The sequence below is a fragment of the Triplophysa dalaica genome, chromosome 13 (assembly GCF_015846415.1).
Source record: "Triplophysa dalaica isolate WHDGS20190420 chromosome 13, ASM1584641v1, whole genome shotgun sequence".
NCBI classification, from domain to species: Eukaryota; Metazoa; Chordata; class Actinopteri; order Cypriniformes; family Nemacheilidae; genus Triplophysa; species Triplophysa dalaica.
In genome coordinates this window covers 1,516,600-1,542,542 of record NC_079554.1, presented here as the reverse complement: position 1 = coordinate 1,542,542, position 25,943 = coordinate 1,516,600, and the positions used below count along the sequence as shown (strand labels likewise).

Sequence of the window (25,943 nt, the reverse complement as noted above, 5' to 3'; positions counted from 1 at the left end):
AAACAAATCTCCCTATTGGCTGACATGAGGTCTTACAGGTTATTGATAGGCAGTTTTCTAGTAACTAGCAATAGCAAGTTAACTTTGAAAGATCTCAGTCTCTCTTCAGGGTTCTCTACAATGCCACGCCACGCCATGTCAATCATCTCATTCACCGTCCCGTAAGATACTGTAAGTTTACAGTAGCACATAACATTACAATTTAGGGCTTATATAGGGTTACTGTAAGTTTGTGCGTTATAAGGGGGCGGAGTTATACAAAACATGTTCAGGTTGATAAATTTTTTTTACAATATGTGATCTAGCAGCTGTTGTTTTGTGTTTTATTTGTATTTTTAAACCCTGGATATTTTTCATGTTGTGTTAGCTAATGACTCCGTCTTGTCTTAACGTTTGATATTTTTATTTATTATGTGTTTCATACATATGTATAAATATGACTGCAGACACGCAGTCGACCAACGTTGACCGTTGCAATTTGGCGGATGACTTGCGTATGGCCCCTCATAGAAACAGACCCTAATAAGGCATCTATGTGTGTATATCTATGTATGTAAGAATGCAGTTACAGATCAGCTTTTAGCTGTTTCCATATTTTCACGCAAGCATAATCTTAATCCTATATCTAAGGCTTAACCCTTACCCTACTCATTTCCTATATGGCTTAAATCTGATTGGTTGCCAGAAGCAGATTGGCAAGAATGATAAAACAAGTCAGCCAGATGAGAGATTGGGAACCAAAGTATCCACACTATACACCTCCAGTCCGTACACAAGCTCAACTGACTCATTCAGGTCGTTGGAACGGAGTAAAGTTGAGACCGGGACAAACACCTTTGTAGGTATAACAGTAAAAGTGGATAATAATGGATTAAAGGACACATGAGAGATGAGACACTCACCTTCCACCTGTCTACATGTTGATGTGAGGTCAAAGCAGCACATACAAGATCAAATTCGTTCATTTACTACTTACTGTGTATTTATTTCTTCATCTTCCTTTGAAGACGAAAGGTTTATGTGCAATTGAGCATTTTACAATCCTTGAATATAACAACCAACTGTGATGGACCCTCATCACCACGATGTCCGAATGTCTAATATACAATATACAGCGTACAACATATAAATAAATGTGATGTTTAACAAAAATGTGTCTTTAAAATGATATCTAGCAATAGTTTACATGAGCTCGAAGTGAACTGGAGCACTGATCACTGTCTATACCACAGGATTACGTACATTTCATTCAGATAGCACGTAATGCGCACTAAACATTACATAACATGGCCAGCAAATGTCTGTTTCACCCTGTAACCGCTAAAGCCCCTTCTGCACGTCTGACCTTCACATTCATACAGATTAATGCAGCTGCCTGCGTGTGCATTACACGACACATCCACACACACAGGGCATCACACTGCAGGACAGAACACAGGACCCTTTTCAACTTCTTTATTGCTTTTACGTGCTGGGTTGATGTGGGTATCATGCACGCTGATGTCTGCTTTCTGTTCTGCGTGTGTTTTCTCTCTGGAGCTCTGCAGCTGCACTCACAGGTCATTCAGACCGGCAGTCAGATCAGGTCAGTGTGAATCAATCAATCAACTCTTATTTGAACTTTCTTCTATGTGACAAATCTTTGTTTTTACATTCGTGGTTGTGAGCAGAACTAGTTTTGTCATAGTTAAATAACATTTATTCCCATGAAGGATGTTGTCATGTCTTACTGTAGCGTTCACAAATGTACACATGTGCATGTTTTGCAAACATACAAACTTGAATTAGAATGATGGTTAGATGGAAAATTAATTCCAGTATTTGTCATGTTTCTCAAACCTCATATTTGTGTGATATATGCAGACAGAATGAGAGCTGGAAGAGCTTTATTGCCATATGGAATTGTCGTTGGTAATGAAAGACAATGTCAAGAGATACAATGATACAAATAGAGAGTAAATGAGGTAAAGACAATTGTACTGAATCAGTGATGAAAAGACATAGTACATCTATTCTGTGAATTTACATTCATATGATATGACAATATGTACACACAGTAAGAATAGTAGACAGTGGTTAGTAATGAAGATTTAAATAGAAAGTTTAAGCTGTTCTGATCTGTTTTTGAACGCATTTTTATAATAATATTCAAATCAAATGAATTTTTTTTGTATCATTGACAACCATGGAAGGTAATTCCTGCCAAATTTAAATACATTAAATAATGAAAATAAAAAACAGATTAACAATTTCACTATACAAAACTGCGATCACAATATGTGCCATGAAAAATAAAATAATTTTCTTTTTGTTTTTTTACAAGGACAATGCACTTTGTTTGGTCAAATACCGAACATTTCTGGTTTAATTTAACCAAACGGTTGGGTTTGTCCCTTTTTGACCCAACGTTTGGTTGAAAATTATCCAACTTTTTTAGAATGTGTAAAAACAGTAAATAAACAAAAGAAAGTTTTGGAAAAGGTTCAACAAATAGTTATTTAATTACACCTGTCTGACAAACAGATCTGAAATTCTATTTAAAATGCAATAAATGAATAAAACATACAATAAAATAACTAGCGGTACACACAAAATCTAATAAAATGAATTCTTCTGATTTGATAATGTCTCCTCTTGAATTGTTCAGATCCAGACGAGAAACAAACAGAAGAGAGAGAGAAACACACAAACCCGGCAGGTATAGTAGCAGTTTCACATTTTATATGTCAATTTTTGAATCCTTGATTTATTTATCTAGTACACAGTAGTAATATTTGATATTGTGTTATTTGCTCATTGGTGTTTGACATGTGTATTTGTGTAACAGCACATTACTGATGAGAAGTCCAGACGTCACGAAAGCACCCGTCACAAAATCCCAACAGCTGCTGAAGTTAGATGACCATGACTTCACCATGAGGCCTGGCTTCGGAGGTGAGACGAGACGAGATTTAACATCAAAACAGATATAGAGCTTGAGATTTTACTGTGCCCTGATATTTGACCGTAAGTGATACCAAACACCAGAAGATCTTAACAAACATTTGTGATGACATCATGGCCAGATCTGTTTTTTACGTAAAATCTGATGAGATTATGACACTGTGGATCTGTGCCAACAGCATTTACAGTAGACATCTGCCCTATTTACCACAGTCCACACAGACTCACATCATATCAACCAAAGAATCACAAGTAATTAATATAGATACATAGACTTAACAACTTATTAAAGGGATAGTCCACCCCCCAAAAATAAATCTGTTACTCACCCTCAGATCGGTATACATTTCTTTGTTTTGCTGAACACACAGGAAGATATTTGGAAGAATGTTAATAACCAAACAGATCTCATCCCCTTTTTACTGTCATAGTAAAAGAAATACCTTTGGGGGATAAGATCTGACATTCTTCTAAATTTCTTCCTGTTTGTTCAACAAAACAAAGAAAAGTATAGAGGTTTGGATTTGGAAATTTCTTTGGGAAATTATCACCTGATGTGAGGTTGACAGAATTTCCATTTTTGGGTGAACTATCCCTTTAAAAGCAAGAGAAAAGTCTGTATGTGCAACAATATGAGTATAATATATGATGATGTTGACACAAAAAAAAACTTGTTTATGTTGAATAAATTATAAGTTAATTTTTTTTTTTATTATTACATTTTTAGTTAATATTGAAAATGGATCTCTTAGACATGAACATCACATGGGTTATACATTTGCTCATGTATATTTCTTCTAATTATCTCACATTATATAATGATGTTAATGAGACTATAGATGAGGTGGACAAATGTACAGATGAATGTCAAACAGATATCATGATGTTTTAAGTACATCACTTAGGTTCAATTAAATTTATATTTTAAGCTTTATTGTGCTTGCACCAGCGTACATTAGAAAACAACTTAAACACAATTATTTTATGATGCATTGTATATAAAAAACGAAGAAAAACAAATGGAGGCATTAATGTTGTGTATATTTGCAGGTCCTGCGATACCTGTGGGAGTGGACGTTCAGCTGGAGAGTCTGGACACCATCTCTGAAGTTGATATGGTAAAACACAACCACAACATACAGCAGCTTTCATACATTTCAGTCCCATTGAGACTGAAGCACACAAGAAAAAAAAATACAGAATTTAACTGTTTTACTACTGAAAAAATGTCAAATTACAGAACAATTTTTCCAATGGCCAACTGCAAATTTTCAAGAAATACATATCATTTTATGTGAAACAATAATAAAAGTTTATTTTAGAGTATTTTTCTGGCACCAGATTTTTTACAGTGCAGAATTTGGATTTTAACAACAGCACACTTTCTAATCTTTCCAGAAACGCCTCGTATGCACTGACAGGATTTGTTAAATATGATCAAAGATTCCAATAAATATTCTCTATTAACATAACAGAGCGTGAAAACTAGGAGTTAGTAGCAGAATCAACATTCATCATATTAATACCGTGTTAAGTCAAGGTTTGGTAACAAGGTTGACTTTCCAAATGTCAAATATATGCAGTTGCAGCTCATGGAAAGATCAGTTTGACTTCATGAGATGGCTGCAAAACACTCAATGTCTTAGAAAAAGAGAAATGTCTTGGAGTGCTGGAGATCTTTGCGGGCAGTTAATGATTGTTTGTTTTGCAGGACTTCACCATGACGCTCTACCTGAGACACTACTGGAAGGACACGCGTCTGTCTTTTCCCAGTAAAAGAAACCAGAGCATGACCTTTGACGGTCGACTGTTGAAGAAGATCTGGGTACCAGACATCTTCTTCGTTCATTCCAAACGTTCATTCATCCATGACACCACCACAGAGAACCTCATGCTCAGAGTTTATCCCGACGGCAAAGTTCTCTACAGTTTGAGGTAACCATGTGATAAATTCACTACTGAGTTAAATGAAGTGCAGTCATGTTGTTCTTTCTTCAGATACTTATCTAAAGAAGTCACTGGACCGCGTGGATTAATAAATGAGAATCTGTAGGATTAGCGTGACCCGCGGGTCTATCCGGACACAAATCTGGTTAATTGCTGAGTGTTAATCTCAGAGCGGCCCTACATCCGATCTGTCAGATGAAATGACTTTATAAGTCTACAGTATGATCATCTCAACTTGCTGCAATCTACAAGAGAATCAACTGTCCCAAGAGCAACATCTTCATGTGTCCACTACATCTACTATCTACATCTTAGTCTCTGAGGCCAGGTGGCTGATCTCTTAAATTTTGCCATGTACTACCTCATCCCTCTTTATACTTAAATCAGCACACTGGCCAATGAATCATAGGTCAACATTGCCAGCCGCCATATTGGTAATGGGAAGACTGCCATTAAACATACAAGTTTTTTTTTTAAAGCAGAATAATTGTAATGGTTTTCGAGATACATCATATGGCAGTCTTGCCCTGTCCAATACGGTGGACTCATTGAGGCATTGCAGTTACTTGTTATCCTTAAACATGAAATACATGAGCAGACCCAAACAATTACCGAAGTGAGACACGGTCAACAGTGTAGTACAATACTGTTGTGTTATACACTTTATCTAAACATTGGTTTGAGTGGAAGAAACCCAAAAGCTCCATATTTGTGATGTTCTGCAGGGTCACGGTCACAGCAATGTGTAATATGGATCTGAGTCACTTTCCCCTGGACACGCAGACATGTTCACTGGAGATTGAGAGCTGTGAGTCCAAACACATCATGACTTGATTTTCTAGCTGTATTCTTATTATGATCATTGCTATTTACCTGAGATGCATCAATACTACATTTCTTTACCGATAGCCAATGGTGATTCTGATGATTGTAAAATATGTGCCTTATGTACATGCAACAAGATTTAGGTGACGCCAAAGTCTCCACTTTGGGTCTTTGATAGTTGAGTTAAACCTTATAACTTTATTAGTTTAAAGCCATATTGGGAAAGTACAAGACTAAATACATAGCATGAATGAGGGAGCTGTGTGGTTTTATTTGATTTCAGTGGTTCATGAGTGACACACGTGGAGTACAAACACTTATGTCTCCATTTACTTATAATGTCAATAGTTAGACATTATATTATTATTTTCATATAATATATAATAATAATACAGTTATTAATTGTCATTAAGAATTATGAAAAGCTCAGAAGAATTGATTTGGCCTTCATCACAGTAACTAGCCAAAGAGCTCAATGCTGTGTCTGTCATCTGTCACATGACATGTTTTATTAAACCACAGGAACTGTTTAAAGGGTGGACATGATGCATGATAACCAGTGTTTTTTCCCTTGAAAAAGTAAAGTAAGGGATTATTCCTATTTTTTTCTGGAATTTAATTACAGTTAGCCTACTTCTGATGTAATTGAATTAAATACTATGTAATATATTCAATAGTGGAAATAACATCAAAATTTTAATTCTAACTTTAAATGTATGCTTTAATGTATCTTTCTCACATTTGTAATACTTCAGTTAATAAGAATAATTGATGTAATTACTTATTATTTATTTTAGTTAATGAATTAAATAAGCCATTTCATGTCTATCCTTGAATCAATTCTAATCAAGGTTGATGTAGTTTGATATAGAAAGTAATTATTATTATGTAGGCCTAACTAAATAGTTTTTGGAGAGAGTAATTTGTACAGTAATCTAATAACACTATTGAATATGTAATTAATAACTAGTAATTCATTACTTTTTCAGAGTAACTTACACAACACTGATGATAACTATAATATTCTTTCATAAAATTATAATATAATAATAATAAAAATGGTCTCATGTGAATCCTTTACATGGCAGAATTTGACTTTCTTTTCATGTTGTCTGTCATGTGATGTAAGGATTGTAAAGGACAACACTTTGTGTGCAGATGCTTATACTGATGATGATCTGATGCTGTACTGGAAAAGAGGAAACAGATCTCTGCAGACGGACGAGAAGATTTCTCTCTCTCAGTTTCTCATTCAAGAGTTTCACACCACTTCTAAACTAGCTTTCTACAGCAGTACTGGTATTATACACACACACACGCACGCATGCACGTACACACGCACACACTCACAGAAAAACACACTCACAGACACCCACACACACACATTTACATCTACTATGACATTAATGACTTTGTGTTTCACTCCAGTAGATTATATGTTGTGTGGATGATGGTTACATGTGTGTTGTTGTCATTCATGTCTTCTGCAGGTTGGTACAATCGTCTGTACATCAACTTCACTCTGCGGCGTCATATCTTCTTCTTTCTGCTGCAGACCTACTTTCCCGCCACTCTGATGGTCATGTTGTCCTGGGTGTCCTTCTGGATCGACCGGCGGGCCGTTCCTGCCAGAGTTCCTCTGGGTGAGAAAACACAAAGCTTATTATGATGTCACAGCTGACACCGTGCATGTACATCTGATGAATCATTGAAATTCTTATTTTATTATCTTTACTGTAGTTTCTTGCCTTCAAAAAGTCTTCAAAAACTTAACAGAACGTGAAAGTGTTTCATTGTCTATAGGGTCAAAGTGTTTTTTTGGCAGGAGAAAGTTGGAAAATGATCAATTGCTTCTAAACACACATTGTACTTATATTAAATTCTTAAAATCTCCAAATAATTTTGAAGATTTTTTTCAAGAGGAACAGATGAACCACAGAAGAAACTCTCAATTTGTGTAAAAACAGCACACAAACAAGTACATATACTGTTTTCACACATTGAAGGGATAGTTCACCCAAAAATTTAAATTCTGTCATCATTTTCTCACCCTCAAGTTGTTTTAAACCTGTAAAAAATTACTTTTATTACACAAAAGAAGATGTTTTTAGAAACGTTGGGAAACAAGACAATTCATAGAGTTTTTTCTTCTATGGTAGCCAATGGTGTCCCAGAACTGTGACAAACATTTTTACAAATAACATTTTTATGTTAGGCAAAACAAAAAAATAGTTAGGAACAACTTAAATGACGACAGAAGTTGTGGGCGAACTGTCTCTTTAAATACTGAAATGGATCATTGCAGATGTTAATATGATGTAATATAATTGAACATCTCTTACACTGACAGTGATATTTTTCACAGTAAGTGATTCAAGTGCTGTAGATTTGTTATGACGTCTGAAGTTTCTTTGCAGGCATTACCACGGTGCTCACCATGTCCACCATCATCACGGGAGTCAACGCCTCCATGCCCAGAGTGTCTTACATTAAAGCTGTGGACATTTACCTGTGGGTCAGCTTCGTCTTTGTCTTTCTGTCTGTGATCGAGTACGCCGCTGTCAATTACCTGTCCACCTTACAGGAGCGTAAAGAGAGGACACAACGCAGTAAGGTAAGATGAGACTCTTCAGTTAGCAGATATCACGATGACGTCGTGTGTGATGTGATGTAATGTGCTGATGCTGCAGTTGCCGTGTACGTGTGGAATGGTTCATCCGGGGCAGATGATGTACAGCAGCAGTTACAGTGACATGGACGTGATGACCACCGGGAACTATGGCATGTCCGAGCTGAACGGAGACAAACAGGAGCAGTTCCTGATGCATTTAGTTTTGGATAATGATCAAGGACCTTCAAGCAGCAGTTTATATATAGACACACACGCTATTGACAAATACTCCCGGGTCATCTTCCCCGGAGCGTACACACTCTTCAACATTATATACTGGTCTATATACTCTCGGTGACTGCTGCTCCTTTCTTTTTACTCTACAGACATTTGCGAAAACAGAATCACAATTCATTTTGTACTTTTATGATAAAAAATCAACTCGTCAACAATAATTATATTTGCTACATGTGTGAATCAACAGTCAACAAAGAAAGTGTGCAATCTTTTTTTTATGAAATACACATTTTGGTTTAGTAGGATCATGTCATTGGTAAACAATCATTGTTATCCGGTGAATAGAAATGTTTGTTTTGCTGTATGTTTGTATCATTTAATGACATACTTAAATGTGTTATGATCTTTATGTAAAGTGTTTCTTTGCTCTGTATTGTGTCTGTTAACATCAAATTCTTTGGAAATTAAGTGTTTGTTAAATTTGTTTTATAAAATATTATTATTATATTGTTCTGATGCATCAAAGCAAGACATGAATCTTATTTTTTCGGTGATTCTGATGAAACGTCTGTGATATCTAAATATATAGGGGGCTACATATGTTTATGGGCACTAAAGAGAGATATCTTATATCAAATGTGTAAAGATATTTGCAAACTTTCATATTATCATTGTTGTCAAATTATGAGTAAAAAAAGTCAAACATTTTACCAAAGCTTGTTTTTATAATTAATATCTCTATATTAATAATATCTAATAGTTATAATATCTCATATATAAAAAATGATTAAAATCCATATTTATAATCCATTTTTATTTGATTTTCTTTCGATCACATCTTCTCTTTCTTTAAAGTTTCAAATGTTTAGGTTTTAAAAGTTACACCAGTTTGAAATGTAATTATTACTGTGTATGTTTTGGCGACAACTACATAAACTTCCAGTATAGACCTACACAAAGAATCAAGAAATGTTTTAATGAGTAGTTATCATTTAATTTAATGCAAATAAATAATATGAATCTAAATTAAATTGTATATTATTACCAGACACAGACCCAAAGTTAACTTTGTGCATCTGATGAAACCATCTATGGTTATATAGCTAACTCAAATTTTATATTAACTCAACTCAACTCAAGTTTATCTATATAGCGCTTTTTACTATTTTCATTGTTACAAAGCAGCTGTACATGGGACACATTGAATACAAGAAAAACAACTAAAGACATATACCTGTAAAAACAAAAAAAAGGTGAAAACAACAAAAGACAAATATACAAATGCTCCACACACACAATATGCATACATACTTACACACATTGACATAGACGCACACATGCAAACACACTTGCACACACGCACAGTGAAAGCACACATAGGAGAGAGAAAAACAGGTCAAATATTAAACGGACTATAAATTCTTATATGCAATATTAATTATGTCTAACTTCTAAATTCAAAAGCAGCCCCCCGGCCAGGCAGATGGCCGCAAACATGCAAACGGGGGCGAGGAACCCAAAACTCCAATCGAGAAAAAAAACCTCAGGAGAACCCAGGCCCAACCAGGGGATTCCAGTTCCCCTCTGGCAAAAGCAGCTGCCTCTGCACAAGCTCAACAGTGCTTGCACATCAAGGCTAAATAAAAAAAAAACTTACTAATAAGGTAAATTATACAGTAGATTTAAGATTATCATTAACAATCTAATAGCATTTGAAATTTTGTATTGAAATCGTGTAATGTCGCCGCGTCCTTTATCCAGCTCTATCCTCTTAGCTCTTGTCAGGTCACCGCTTCCCATTCTCAGCTCTGTCATCAGGTCTGGGCATGCACTGCATCCTGCGGTAACCTTGGAACAAAGAGACAAGACTGGCTGAGAGTAGAGTACGGTTCTGCACTCTTTGATGCAACAAGTACATCATTTGTTGTTGGATGTGTTCCTGGTTCCGGTTGATCTAAATAATGCAGCCTAAATATTACATTTATATTTATACATTCATCCAGGTTTTACATTTCACATGCACTCTCTTTGAATCCAACCTATGACTTCTGTGTTGAAAGTGACGGGTGAATAACAGAAACTTCAGATGTTTGATTTAACTCTATTTTTTGGGCTTCTTAAATGTATTAACGTCATGACGGTTCGTCAGTCTATAGCTAAACTGTTGAGCTCTTGATGTGTTAATATGGATACAGATCAGATCCTTCTTTTAAAATGGTAACAAAAAAAATGTGTATCCAAGAGCACAGACCTCTGGAATGAGTCAAGAATATAATATAATGATAACGCATTTTGAAACAAACAATGTTGATGAGGAATGCCTAAAAAACACATTTAAAAATCTACAGATAATACAACTCAGATTTTCTTCTGCTTTTAATCCATAAAATAATTTGTGAGGAACGTCAGACTGATTTTATCAACAAGATCAAGTTTGTGTGATAGTTGTGAAGGCTCTAAATGATGATGAATATTCTGTACTGGTAAATGAGATGAAGAGATGCTGTTATTGAAATCACTCGCTCACGGTTTTTGGAGTTTGGAAACATTCAACAAAAATGAAAAGCCTTGTTTAAATGTGAAAGTGACCCAACCCTGCACATCCACTGCTTAAACACAGGACAGAAGTGAGGATTTGTGATCTCACATACCATGAGAATCTGTTAAATGCACTTACTGCGAGCATGTGACCTGAATATTGATCTCACTCGTCATAAAACATCAAAATTACAGGGAAAAATAAACTTTATTTAATTTTCTCTAGACAAAAATAAATCGCTTTTTAACGAATCCAAATGTTACAAACACATCATTTAGCATCGAAAGAACTTCAGAAGAAGGATTTATGGGTTTGTGACAGAATTGAGAAATTGAGAAAATGAAAACTGAAGTGAGGACGAGCACAGAGAAGCTGCTTACGTCACACAGTGCTTCAATATCTGGTCAACTTTACCATAACATACATTTTTCATGAGGGTTGTGCAAGACAAACAGCTTTCTTGTGGCCAACACAAGTTCAAGTCGACTCCTCCTCGGTTAAAACCATCGTGATGCAGGATTGATGAGACTCAGAATCAAAATGACATTCACTTTTCAGCAAAAATACATACAGTACCCATGTGTGAACGTCTTAAAATTCCCATTCTACTCGAAAAGAATGCCAAGTTCAGCATGATGTCAACAGTCCAAATATGTTTGCTCTTCAATTACCATTATGTCTATCTCACGGTTTCTCATGGAGCTTCAACAGAGCTTTCAGGCACACAGACATCTCTCTAGTGCAGGCGGTCTGCGCAGCCGCATCCTGACACACGTGTTCTCCCCAGCAATGGTTGGGCGGCTTGGGAAAGACGATGGGCGAAGGAGGCTTGCTGAACTTGGCTCCAGCCTAAATCTTCTCTGCGTCAAACCACGGCTCAGAACAAACTTTTATCTTCTCTCCGCATGTCACACTCTCGTGTTTTTTGGCAAGCCCAATAGAATTAACATTATTATTATAATTAATATATTTTAAAATATGTATTTTTTTCACATAGCTAGTTAAATTCCTGTCTGTCTTTGCTTACAACTATTTATTTGTTTTACATTAGTATTGATTTATTTTTGTTATATGTTGTTTTCTAATGATATTTTATTCTAAATGTATTAAATTAAATTAAAACTACTCAATGGTTATTGATTCCTTGCGGAGATCAATTGGAAGTTTGGGCCACATGTTATTGTTGCTGCTAAAACCGTATATATGGATTAACCTGCATGTTATATAATGTTTATTACATTTATATAGATCTTTTTTCTATTACATATTTGATTATTGTGATGCTTTGCCGTGTTTAGTTGCTTAATGTTCTATGAGTAGGTTTGTTGAATTGTTTCAACCGTTTGTTTTAAAGAAGACGTTCTTGAAAAAAAACATCATAACTCAGGTGGCGACATCATAAGTAGAATAACATAGCAACTTACAAACTGAATTCAAATTTACTTTTTAGCGTTTGAAAATGACACTGTTTAGCAGTTTCATCGACGTGCTTCAGAGTTTTCTTCTGCTTGTCAGATCAAGAATCGACTGAAATCGATGAGATTGACCTTCCGGAGGAGTCGTTTGCAGATGAAGCGGTAAGAGATCCTTTGATGTTAGCATTAGAAACCTGAATGTTGTCTTAAATTCAACAATTAGGAAAGCATTACCGAAATGTTTAGGACATCTTAGTTTAAAATCTTTATTGATTTATCACATCGGGCTCGTGAGGCACATCAGCCAATCATGTAACGTAAGTGGCAGTAACTTCAGGGGCGGGTTGTAACCACCGTCACAACACTTTACGTTTCTTGTCACAATTTAATATTAAATTGAAGCTGTTTATTTTAAATAGCTTTACTGGGCATACAGTCATGTGAAAAAATGAGGACACCCCATGAAAGCCTGTGAGTTTTTAAACATATTTTGATATATGGATATGTAATGAAGGAAGGAAGCTGGCCCTATTTAAACTACACACACTTAGTTTGGTGTAATCTTGGCTGTTGAAGTGAGAGTGAAGACCATGGTCAGATCGAGAGAGCTGTCTGAGGCCTTCAGAAAGAAGATAGTAGAAGCTTATGAGTCTGGAAAGGGGTTTAAAAATATATCAAAAGATTTTGAAATCAGCCATTCCGCTGTCCGAAAAATAGTCTACAAGTGGAGGACGTTCAAAACAGCTGTCAACATGCCCAGGTCAGGCCGGCAAAGCAAGTTCACCCCAAGAGCAGACCGCAAGATGCAAAAGATGTCACCAAAAACCCTAAAATGTCATCACAGGAACTACAGCAGGCTCTTGCTACTGTTAATCTGAAAGTGCACGCCTCTACAATCAGAAAGAGACTAAACAAGTTTAACTTTAATGGGAGGCGTGCAAGGAGAAACGCCTGCTCTCTAAGAAAATTGAATTATTAGGACACCACAACAGAGGCCATGTTCGGACATGGAGGTGGAAGTGTACTGGTTTGGGGGTGCTTTGCTGCAGCAGGACCTTGCCAGCTCACCATCATAGAATCCACCATGAATTCTACTGTATATCAGGGGGTGCTTGAGGAACATGTGAAACCATCCATAAAAAAACTTAAAAGTCCTTCCATCAGTCCTTCCATCGGTTAATTCAATTTTAGACTCATCTGTGCAAAGAACATTATTCTAAAAGTCCTAATGATCAGTACACTGTCTGTACCAGATTTTCACTTTTAGTGATGAGTTGCTGTTGCTGACTTATCGATCTCATCATGTTTTACAGCGTGGTGCAGACGAGGGGAATGAGAAGGAGAACAATTCTGAGAATGAAGAGAAGAAAGAGATGAGCAGTCTCCATAAGATGCCATCATTGCCAGAATCAATACTGGTTAAAGAGGCATCTGAACCTCCAACTCCACCGAATGAAGAGCCGTTTCTGTCTGACAGGATCTTTTTTTAGAGTTGGTGTCACCAGCTGGAGGGATGCAAAACACTGCCATCGGTGAAAGAACCACTGCTGGTTCGTCAAAACCCAACACCGGTAACATCTGAAGTGATATATCTGACAAGTTCTGCATCCTTTCAGCCGTCAGAGGAACAGAAACCGATTATTCAAGTTGATCAACACACCCAAATCCTTCCACATTCTGATGTTAAGCCAACGCCGGACACCATACTGTTTGACTCGACTCCACAAGTCTTTCCTAATGGACATTGACATTACAAATGAGTATGTGAAGTACAAAGGGAGGACGTTCACTCCCGCTGAGATGAAGGCTACACATCATAAAGCGCTGGAGAATGGGATGAAGCATCCACATCTGGAAGCTGCAGTGAAGCCAAAAGCGATCTTGTGTTGGATGGAGAATGACAGTGAGGTCCAGGAGCCAGTCCCTACCATCCAGGTAAACAAGGTTCAAGACATCACTGATGAAGATGAGAGCATCTCAGAACAAGAGAAACGTGACTCTAGGAAAGAAACAGACGTTGCCTCTCAGAAACCAAGATTCAAAAGATTACAATGTTCCATGTAAATCCTTACTATGGACCCAAGACAGAAACTCATCAACTGAAGACATGAAAGAAGAGGAATGGATCGCTCGAATGTGCTGAGTGAAAGATCAAGAAAAAAGAAGAGAAGAAGAAGAGAAGAAAAGAGAAGATGTTACTGGAAAGACAGCAGCTACATGAGCGATACCTACACGATCCAAAACTGAAACATCTGTGGATCAACAACCACAACCGCTTCAATAGCGCGTAAAATGTGAACCTGTAGAAATCAAGAATCTTGAATACGAAACCAAGATTGTGCATGTAAATCAACACTTGCGATGGAAAATAATAAACCCCCGAATCAAAGCAGATCTGGAACGGTATTCTTCACGCGCACGAGAGAGCACGTTTACATTTTTGGTCCGAACGGGAAACAAGAAAGATGCCAACAATTCTAGAAAATAAATTAAACACCAAAAACTGTATGTGGTACCATGGTGAAGATTAACTGTTTGTTGATACATGAAATAATGGAGGAAACGACGAACAGTGTCGGTTAGGGACGTAATGATGTATGCCATTAATAGAATTATGTAGTGTCACATGTAAAACGGGAACATGAAAGGTATATTCTTAAAGCAAGTCAATGTAAACACCTTATTGTAATATTAGCTTACTCAGAATAAGGCAAACATTTGATTCCTGACGTCCATGTAAATCTGGTGGTTTTGACTGTTGGCACTAAGGGGGCGGGACACTACGATTATGTGAAAACAAATGCCATTGCCCTGCTCCCTTCTGGAAATCCCGTTGTGATTGGAATGTTGCTCCCTCCCCAAGTCGATGACATAACAGGAGAGATGGCAGAGAATTGCTTTTCAATTGGGAAAATATGATCTATGAATTCACATTAAGTAATAGCCTATTTCACATGTTGACCCAAATGCATGGAAACGAATGAGTGTAGTAAGGAGATGTATTAATATCCACATAGATATTGCTAACGATCCATTAGCAGTGGCGTCTTAAGAGCTACTACACTCTTTTGGTGTAACACAATACATCAATAGACCTACTCATCGACTTTATCATACACTAGACTTGATTATATCTCACAGAGCCGATCTAACCAATATCGATATTATACCTCAAAGCGACGATGTTTCCGATCACCATCTTATAACATGTACACTGCGCACTGCAGAAATCAGTTGTATATCTCGTTATCGACAAGGTAGAACAATCACCTCAACTACTAAAGATAGTTTCATAAAGAACCTGCCAGATCTGACTCCTTTAATAACCTTTCCAATAAATACAGAATCACTCTATGACATTTTCTCTAATACTTTAGTAGCGGTCGCACCTATGAAGTCAAAAAAGATTAATGAAAAGATCATAGCAGCATGGTACAATAGCACCACTCACGCCCTAAAAAGAGAAACACGTAAGCTGGAGCAAAAATGGAAACAAACGGAAACAAACCCAATTAGAGGTCTTTAAAATTGCATGGAAAGAGAGTGCAACTGCTACAAAAAGGCACTAAAAGCAGCAAAAGCCGAGTACCTCCATAACCTCATAGAAACTGAAAAAAATGGGTAAAAGGTTTTTATTTAGTACAATTGGTTAATTAACAAACAAAAAGACTTCACCTGACCTGGCTATTCCGCTGCACCTTGGTAGCAATGAATTCATGAATTTGTTTGCAGAGAAAATCGAAAAAATACGAGACAACATAGCTAAAACCCAACCTCCAAGTGTGTCTGAAGAATTAGTATCGACCATCACCCAAAAAGAAAAGCTAGAGTGTTTTTCTCCTATAAATCAGGAAGATTTAATTAAACTTATTGCAACATCCAAACCGACAACATGCTTATTAGACCCCGTTCCGACTACTTTATTAAAAGAGTTATTACCTGTTGCAATTGAGCCCATTTATAACACTATTAACTCATCAAACAATCTAGGACATGTCCCAGGACCCTTTAAACTGGCTGTAATGAAGTCTCTTATCAAAAAACCAAATTTAGACCCAAACGAACTTGGAAGCTATAGACCGATTTCAAATCTCCCGTACTTGTCTAAAATACTAGAAAAAGTAGTGTCCACTCAGTTGTGTACTTTCCTACAAAATAATGAAATACACGAAAAGTTTCTGTCTGGCTTTAGACCGCATCACAGCACTGAAACTGCGCTCGTTAGAATTACAATTGACCTTCTCATAGCATCAGATAAAGGTAACATCTCACTATTAGTCCTGCTTGACCTTGGTGCTGCTTTCCATACTGTAGACCATAAAAGTACTATTAGATCGTTTACACAATTGTCCGCAATTCAGGGACAGGCACTACAAGGGTTCAGATCTTACTTAACAGACAGATATAAATATGTTCCATCTAAATGGGAAATCGTCGAATCTCACGCAAGTAAATTATGGATTACCTCAGGGATCGGTTTTAGGACCCCTGCTTTTCTCCATATACATGCTGCCCCTTGGCAACATTATTACAAAACATGGAATTAGCTTCCACTGTTATGCAGATGATACTCAGCTATATTTCTCATCAAGACCAGATGATTCCTTTAAGCTATCCAAACTGGCAGAGTGCATCGAGGACATAAAACATTGGATGACTAGTACTTTCCTTCTTTTAAACTCTAGCAAAACGGAAATATTACACTGTAAAAAATGAATCATGGTTCTTGTAAACTCCATTAAAAAAATTAATGTGATGATTAAAAATAGTGAGTATATTTCATTAATGAAACTGTGGTTTAGTTTTTGATAAATAATATTGAGAAGATTTCACTAATAAAACCAAGATATTATTTTCTCTTTTTAATTTAAGGAAATGTCCTCAATTTTGTAGCTTGTTTTGAGGAACAAAATAAAGGTGAAATAAGATACATATTTCTTTTAAGAGAACTGGTTCAATTACTTATTTATTTATACGCCTTTTATAATTGAACGGCATTGCAGGTTGAGGAGTCCATGGTCAAGTGTTTTGAAGTATACCATCCTAACATCAAAACTACTGATACAATATCAATAGTTTGTTCTTTTCAGTTATTGTGTTTAGTCCTGAAAAGGTTTATAATTGTATTTCTGTGTTGTCCCACACTTAATTCAAAGTCTTGTTTTTTAATCTGGATACACCATGGAAGTTCAAGATGTTCAGTTGTTTGTTTATTTATATATTTATTAAGAAATGTGACCCAGGTCTTTGTTTATTTATAGAAGACGCTTATCCCTAGCGAGCAAAAAAACGAGTGTGTGAACGCAGAATTGCGCTTGATGAACATGTCTCTACCTATGATTGTTAAATTGACGAAAAACACGTTTGGGTGATGACTTCATACTCGAAACACCAAGGATTTAGCGAGAGCCCATCGGGGGCATACGCACTGCACACGGAGTGTGTGGTCGGGCGTGATCATTTGGGGTGGGTGGGGCAGAAAAAAATAAACAACGGATCCATCACCCATGGGAGCAAGCTATACAGTAGGTGGCGGTACTAAGGACTGAACGGTACTAAGGACATTAAACAAGACAAGATGAAGAAGATGTAAATTGCATGTGAGAAGTGGCTTTGTGTCAGAGCGGTGGATAATCACAAAGAGGTAAGCCGTATTTAGGTTTTAAGTTTATTATTATTCCTTAAATTAACTATTTCAAAATATAACAGTTAGTCTAGGAGCGTCGCCATGAGCTAATTATTTGTACCAGGTTTAACATGTTCGGTGGAGAAAATGCAATAGAGTTTCATATCTCCATAAAGTTCTGTTAAGACCATCGGTAAGCTTCATATGGGGAATACTGTGGATTTAACTTTTTAAAACTATTAAAATTATGTTGCGATGTAATGTTGCAATCATATGCAAAGCCAGAGGGCGCCCTCTCAGAGTAAGACCCAAATCGATATATAGAAGTAGGCAAATTCTACCGGTAAAAGCCTTGTGTGGTTAAACGCATTCAGCTGTCGCGATGTTGTCTTGTTCTGCAATCCATCTCATGTTTATAAGAATATAGTATATTTATAATGCGATGTCAAATGCACAGTATGTTAAGGCACTTTATTAAAATCATACATTTGAACTTAATTAGAATTATAACTTGATTAGATTTGTTGCTGTCATTTGGTTATTAAAAATGAGTGAACAATTTCATGGAAAGCCAAAACATGAAACGTTTAAAACTATGTTTTCATTATGATTGTGATTACTTCAAACTGAAGCAGTCAGAGTTGTTTTAAATGAGACAACACAACAATTAGGACACTAGTCGGAAGGCACAATCAACTATATCTATTTTAATTTGGTATTGCTTGGGTTTGTGTTTACAATCAAGTGCAGGTATACAGATTCATCTTTTGATGTCTGTGGTTCAAATACCTTAATTAACTGAAATTATAACTATTTAAAGGCCTTAATTCAATATGCTTATAATTTTACAAAAACTTTAAAATTGTGACATCTTTATATTTAAGAGGTGTGTCTACCTCTCCAAGCTATGTTTTACAATTTCTAATATGTAACTTTTTTTGTTTACAGATCATTTTGAGGCTCCTTGTTGCAGCATCTCTGTAAGCATTTATGCAGGCTTCTTAAGGCCTATTGTCAGTCTAAGTACCCTGCAATTAGGACTTTGACAATGTAGCATGAAATCATGGTGTGGAAGTGCAAAGTTTGCCAGTTGACATCATCTTCAAAGGGAGCTCTTTTGAGGCACTACAGATTAAAACATGGACCATTTACACATAGCCATAGTATACCTTGCCCACATTACAACTGTCCATGCTTTTTCAAAACACACGGTGCCCTTCGCACACATTTGACTAGATATCATTTAATTGAGGACACTTTGGACCCAGAGGCAGTGCTTTCCTTTAACTGTAACATTTGTAATACACAACATTCTTCTGAAAAGGACTATTTTCAACATTTGTGTAAACACCTCAGAAGTCACGAAACTGTAGAATGTTTTTTTTCTGGGTGTGATTTTAAGACAAACGTTTATGGGACTTTTGTGACGCACAAAAGCAGAAAACACAATCCTCATTCTCCTAATGATTTCAAGGCTGATGTGATGAGCAAGACCAGGCAGCATTCAGTTGCCCTTGATCCACACTGTGAGGATTCAGAAAGTATCGCTGGAGAAAGTGATGATCAGGTTCCAGATGATGAGATTCCTAATGTGTCACAAACAGTTCTGAATAAATTAGCGCTGCTCCTGTTGAAGCTGGAGAGTGTTTACAATGTTTCTGCTAGATGTATTGATGACTTAGTAAGCGAACTCCATTTTATCACTTCTCTGACAGCTGAACAAGATGTGCGAAACATTGTTGATTCAAATTTAAAGGAGAATGACTGTATTCTCAGTGAAGACAGTATTTGTGAATTTGTTGATGAACTTTGTGAGGTCAATCCCATAGAAACAGCACTACATGTAAAGGGTCCACTTGGCACTTCTTTCAAGAGAAGACAATATTTTAAGGACAATCTTATTTTGGATACTACTGAAAGTAGATACTATCAGTATGTACCTATTCTCCAGACATTGCAACATGTGTTAAATGGAATGCACATGAGCTTGGAAAGGTCTCCACAGTGTTCAAGTGTCTCATCAACATTAGAGTCTTTTGCTCATGGCAAACATTTCACTGAAAACTATTTTCTTGCCGAGGATGAAACTAAAATCCTTCTGCTATTATATGTTGATGATTTCGAGGTGTGCAATCCACTTGGAACTTCAAAGAAAAAGCACAAAATCACAGCGGTATATTGGGTTTTGGCAAATATGCCTCCAGAATTGCGATCTGCTCTTGCATCAATACAGTTGGCTGTTCTCAGCAAAGCTGATGATGTGAAAAGATTTGGATATGATGTCATTTTAGAACCTCTTTTGAATGATCTTTGTATATTGGAGCAAGACGGGGTTTTCATTGATAGATATGGAAAATGTATCAAAGGGACTGTGCTCAATGTCATTGCTGATAACCTTGGTGCACATGCAATTGGTGGTTTAGTTGAAAGTTTTAATGGAGATTATATCTGTAGATTTTGCCTTGGCCACCATGCTGAATTCCAGAAAAAGGAAGTGAGATCAGGTGCTTTTCCTCCAAGAACTAGAGAGGGTTATGCAAGCCATGTTCAGACTGTGAAGGATAATCCTACACTGACCCGTTGCTATGGTGTCAAAAAGGTTTGTCCGTTGACTGAGAAACTGAAACATTTTCACTTTACTACTGGCTATCCCCCAGACATATCCCATGACTTATTTGAAGGTGTCATTCCTATGGAGCTAGCACTGTGCCTCTCTGTTCTTATAAAGAAGAAATATTTCACTTTAAGTGAACTCAATAAGGAAATTGCTTGCTTTCCTTACAAATGGACAGACAAAACAAACAGTCCGCAGGCAATACCTGAGCATTTTGCTAGGCGTCGAAGTGTAGGGGGTAATATGCACGAGAACTGGGCTCTTATCCGACTCCTGCCATTCTTTATTGGGTCCAAGATACCTTTAGGTGAACCTGCTTGGCAGATACTTATGACTTTAAAAGATATTGTTGAACTGGTCGTGTCACCTGTTCACACTGCAGAAACTATTGGTTATCTGGACTCTAAAATATCAGAACATCGGCATCATTTTCTTGAACTATTCCCACATGAAAGACTGCTCCCAAAACACCACTTCTTGGAGCATTATCCACATCTGATTGAATCATTTGGTCCAGTAGTTGGACTTTGGACCACACGCTTTGAATCTAAGCACAGCTTTTTCAAGCGTGTAGTGAGACATACATCAAATTTCAAAAATCTGTTGCTGTCACTTGCTACAAGACATCAGCTGATGATGGCTTACCACTTACATGCAAGGCCTGATACGACCTCATTGTATGTGAGCAAAGTTTCCAATATGCAGTTGGAGCTTCTGCATGTAGAGGTACAGCAGGCGATAAGAAAAATTTCAGATCAAGCAAGTGTCCCTTTAACCACTTCAGTAACTTACTGTGGAACAGTATACAAACTAGGGATGATTCTGCCTTCCCTGATCTCACTGGAGGTTTACCTGATTTTGCTGAAATTATGCAAATTGTTATTTTGAACAAAACTATTAGTTTCATTGTCAAGACCTTCAGTGGCTGGTATGATGAGCATCTGAGATCTTACTATCTTCAATCAAGTGGTGATGTGCGCCTTGTTGAGCTTAAGGAACTTGGTGATTGGTATCCTCTGGCAGCTTATTGTTTGGGTGAAAAATTTCTAGTCACACTGAAGCATCATATCTGCTGTTCTTATTAAATGACAGCATGACTGCTGTGAAGATATGTTTTTTCCTAACATTTTCTGACCTTTCTGGTTATTACAACCTAAAATGCATCTCAAAGAACCTGCTAAGCAAAAAGTGTACAACTGTACAAGAGGCAGTACAAATTATATACAAGAGAGAGTCAGGCATTCAACATTCCGCGTAAGATCCCTGAATGCAAGTATTGACAATAAAGGTTAATGATGACTTTGAATATTTCGATGATCAGCAGATGTCCCTATAAAGGTTTTTCATTTGTGGTTTATGACTAGCTCAATCGTGCTTTGGTCATTGCTGTTACTTCAGAGTGAACAACTTAGGTCAGAATCAGGCATTTATGGTATATCACTTTTCTTTTGGTCTTTACACTTTCAGATGACAGCATGGACCCTGCAGCACTTAGAGTACTTATTGCACTGGAAATCAGGAAGTTAATTCTTCCCTCAGGAATCCCAAATACGTTGGATGAACTTAAGAAGGCTGTTAAGGGGGCATATAATATCACAGAAGATTTCTCTCTTCAGTATAAAGATTCTGACTTTAATGACTTCTTTACCCTTACGTCCACTGACCAAATTCAGCACAAGGACACAATCAAAGTTGTATTCCCTGCTCCTATCATTCTAACACTGTTTGCTGAAAATGAAGAAAACATCACTGCAAGTACATCTTTCTCAGCAGATGAAGTATCCTCTATTTCCTCTACTGCATGTTCAGTTGATGACGCTGTCCCATGTGAATCCACATCCTATGGGGAAACAGTCATTCTTTCCCCACAAACTACCCCAGAGAGGATGCCATGGCCTCAAGAGTTCCCCCTTTCCAAGTTTTTCTCCGGAAATAGAGATTCTGGTCAAAAAGGCTATGGAGGATTACAACAGACATGGCAGCCTTCTAAATGTCCAAATTGTGAAGAAGGATGTAATGGACCATTTAGTTAAGGCTATTTACATGTACACATCATATCCTTCTGGAAAGCAGATTGAAGGTGTGGCCGAAGCACTTATCCGAAAATACCCATGTTTGAAGGAACCAGGCTCTTTCACAGGGTTTCAAGGCTGGCAAATGAGCCTGAAGTACAAAATGGCTGATTACAGAAGACGACTCAGCAAATTTGGTTTTCCTGAAGTTTTATGTAACACATTTAAGAAGAAGAACCCTGAGGACAGGAAGTCAGCGAAAAGTGTCAAAAAACCTTGTAAGGCAGAAGTTAATTATCTACCGCAATACCCACCAGGTGAAAACCAGGACAGTTTGGAGCAAGAGAGAGTTCTACTGCTGACTGAAGTGAAAAAAAAGAATAATACTATTGTGGTGAAAGACAAAATGTCAAGAACTTTTGCTCTACGAAGACATGAGGTGATTGAACTGTGTCCTAGTGTTGCAGAAATCAAAGATCGCTGGCCTGCTCTGTTTGATGTTCTCCAGGTTAAGCTATTTTCTGTTTTGTCATTAAACGCCATCACAGACAATAATGTGGTTATCATAACCCAATATTTGCGTGTTTTGTTTTTCAGTTTAAACTAAGAATTTAGGAGAATCACCACTCTGCACCTAGAATCAATATTTATGAAAATGTTGGACCTCTACACTCCTAAACTTTTGGCAGTATTTACTAGCAGAGGGGGAGCACTAGGCTGGAATTTGAAGAAGAAAATGGATGCCCTGCTAATGGTACTTTTATAACATATCAATATTTAATTGTTAATTGTTTTTGGTTGATGCCTAATTTACCGGGTTTTGTCATATCAGAATCCTGAAAGAAACATCGATATGACAAGAGATATTGTCCTCCGTTGCCTGATCTGTTATCTGGGTGAAAAAGAGGATAACCTCATCCAAGAGTACAATGTAAGTGTTTAGAATTGTTCTAATTTGGGGTTTTAAGAAAAGAAAACTATGGTACATGCAGTTTTTGTGTAAAAATATAGAAATGCAAATTAAACAATAGTTTGTGTTACCAATTAAATTGTCTAAAGCTACTGTGAATATATTTAACACAAATGAGATTTCAGTAAAACACTAACTAAGGTAACACGTTATTTTATTGGTTCACTTTCGACATTCTATTGACTAAAAGTAAATGTATAGTAACTTTGCAACTACGTGTTAACTTAATGTATCAACTTGAATTTAATAAATTGTTTGTTTTGTCATGAAAAAACATGTATGTATTTGTTTCTACTTAACTAATTTCAGATATAAGCAAACACCTCATATCAAAGGTTTTCTTTAAATAATGCGAAAAATTTCACACAAGTGTCTAGTTAGTAGAATGTCTAAAGTGGACCATTGAAATAGTGTAAAAAATGAAGGTTAAAAGTTACTGTTCTCAAACCCAAAGGTGTGATGTATTGAAGAATATTAGGTTATTTACATACGGAGAGTAGCTAGTAAGAACTGTGTATGTAAACCTCACTCCACCGGGCATCAAGAGATGCACACACCTTCAAAGGCGGCGAAAGCTAGTTGAATCACGGTTGGAGTGGTGCGAGTTGGCTCGGAATCAACTTTTGAATAAGTGAACTGAACATTATTGACATCATCCCTCCACACAAGTATCAACAAATTTGATATGTTATTGTGACTATTTTTGTCCACTAAAACATCATATTATTATGTTTCAATGTTAAAGTTAAACTAAGATGGTTAACTTAAAGTCGCCATAGCATTTTAAACTGTTATAATAAATTGTTTTGTTTACAACCATACACAAATCAATTAAAAAAATATGGACATCCAACGCAGTATAGTGAATAAAACGACTCATGTAATGTTTGTTTTACAGTGTGACAACGGAGATGTGCAGCAAGATATACTGGAGCACATAATGAAAATTGCCATCTGCAAAGGAGATCATCAGGAGGACATCAGCATCATCTTGGAGGGGGTGCAAGTCATGACTGGCTTGGGCAATATGGCTAGAGCCTGTGCTGTTCTTCTTGGCCTCACATATGCACTAAACCTCACCTACCCGAAAAAACTGAAGAACACATTTGAGGCATTTCAAAAGCTGCTCTTGGAACTCGATGTATGCAAGTTGTCCGGCAAATTGCTATCACTTAAAAACAAACTCCTCATGACTTAGATTGAGATACAACGCATTGTACCAAGTTCTGTTGAAAACGGGATTAAGCGTTTGAGATTGGTCTACATGGTTTTGTTACATCACGTTTCGCTACAAGTTGTTATAAAAAATCCCGAATGTGAAACTTTCCCAAACGTTTGTGGAACAAAAAGACCATTTTCACTTATCTTGAAAATGGAAGTTTTTATGTTTAAGTCTTAAAATTGCTTTGACGACTTGGTAGTGCATTTTGTTTTCAAGTCATTTTCATCAATACAAATGAGGAAATTTTACTAACCTTACTTGTGAGACAAATAAATAAAGCACATTGCTTAAATGAAACAAAGTCATCATGTGCCGTTGATTGAAAAGTTAAGGGAATTTTACTTTATTTATTAAGGTAAATTCCACAAAAAAAAAAAAACTTAAAAACTACTTAAAAAAAATTAGGTAACATTATTACACTTATCTTTTTTAAGTAAATAGCATGTTTTATTTTTTACAGTGTACTTATAGCACCAAAATCAAGTAAATAGAATATCTCCGATTACAGCCTGCAAATTGAAGGCTGAACTGTTACTCCAACAAATACAGTTAAAGACCTAGGCGTTATATTAGACGGCAACCTGTCATTTAAAAATCACATCTCAAATATCACATAAAAAGCCTTGTTCCATCTTAGAAATGTTGACTATTCTTAAGACTTGACTATTGTAATGCTCTACTTAGTGGTTGTCCTGTATCATCAATAAACAAACTACAGCTAGTTCAGAATGCAGCTGTCAAAGTTCTTACTAGGTCAAGAAAATACGATCACATAACCCCAGTTTTATCATCTCTTCACAGGCTACCCATTAAGTAACGTATTGATTTTAAAATTCTTTTAATTACTTACAAAGCCCTGAACGGTTTAGCACCTACTTACTTAACCGAACTTTTATCACGTTACAACTCATCACGCTCTCTAAGATCTCAAAATTTAGGACTTTTGACAACACCTAGAATAACAAAATCCACCAAAGGGGGA

General features: G+C 36.6%; 2 protein-coding genes across 3 annotated transcripts; both read left to right on the top strand.

The window, feature by feature from the left end:
* The first annotated feature begins 1,490 nt into the window (after positions 1–1,490).
* Positions 1,491–8,684, top strand: gabrr1 (gamma-aminobutyric acid type A receptor subunit rho1). The gene is made up of 10 exons (XM_056763605.1): positions 1,491–1,585; positions 2,648–2,698; positions 2,828–2,934; positions 3,994–4,061; positions 4,655–4,878; positions 5,616–5,698; positions 6,874–7,014; positions 7,206–7,358; positions 8,133–8,329; positions 8,406–8,684. The coding sequence occupies exons 1-10, from the start codon at positions 1,491–1,493 to the stop codon at positions 8,682–8,684; spliced, it is 1,398 nt and encodes a 465-aa protein (XP_056619583.1).
* Positions 8,685–17,461: 8,777 nt separating this feature from the next.
* LOC130433854 (uncharacterized) lies at positions 17,462–23,517 on the top strand. 2 transcript variants are annotated; one of them, XM_056763610.1, is made up of 4 exons: positions 17,462–18,161; positions 19,092–19,123; positions 22,225–23,277; positions 23,367–23,517. In XM_056763610.1, exons 3-4 carry the CDS (start codon positions 22,492–22,494, stop codon positions 23,382–23,384), a joined length of 804 nt encoding a protein of 267 aa, XP_056619588.1. In that variant the 5' UTR covers positions 17,462–18,161; positions 19,092–19,123; positions 22,225–22,491; the 3' UTR covers positions 23,385–23,517. The 2 variants fall into 2 exon arrangements, with proteins under 2 accessions (XP_056619588.1, XP_056619587.1); XM_056763609.1 differs by having other exon boundaries at positions 17,462–19,123.
* Positions 23,518–25,943: the final 2,426 nt, after the last annotated feature.

What these genes read in the sequence shown, in the direction of transcription:
- gabrr1 (XM_056763605.1), top strand. Translation starts at nt 1,491, where the DNA reads ATGCACGCTGATGTCTGCTTTCTGTTCTGCGTGTGTTTTCTCTCTGGA. An exon ending in GAAACACACAAACCCGGCAG is followed by an intron (nt 2,699 to 2,827) that starts GTATAGTAGCAG and finishes TTTGTGTAACAG; the next exon opens with CACATTACTGATGAGAAGTC. An exon ending in TCCTGCCAGAGTTCCTCTGG is followed by an intron (nt 7,359 to 8,132) that starts GTGAGAAAACAC and finishes GTTTCTTTGCAG; the next exon opens with GCATTACCACGGTGCTCACC.
- LOC130433854 (XM_056763610.1), top strand. Translation starts at nt 22,492, where the DNA reads ATGAAGAAAACATCACTGCAAGTACATCTTTCTCAGCAGATGAAGTAT.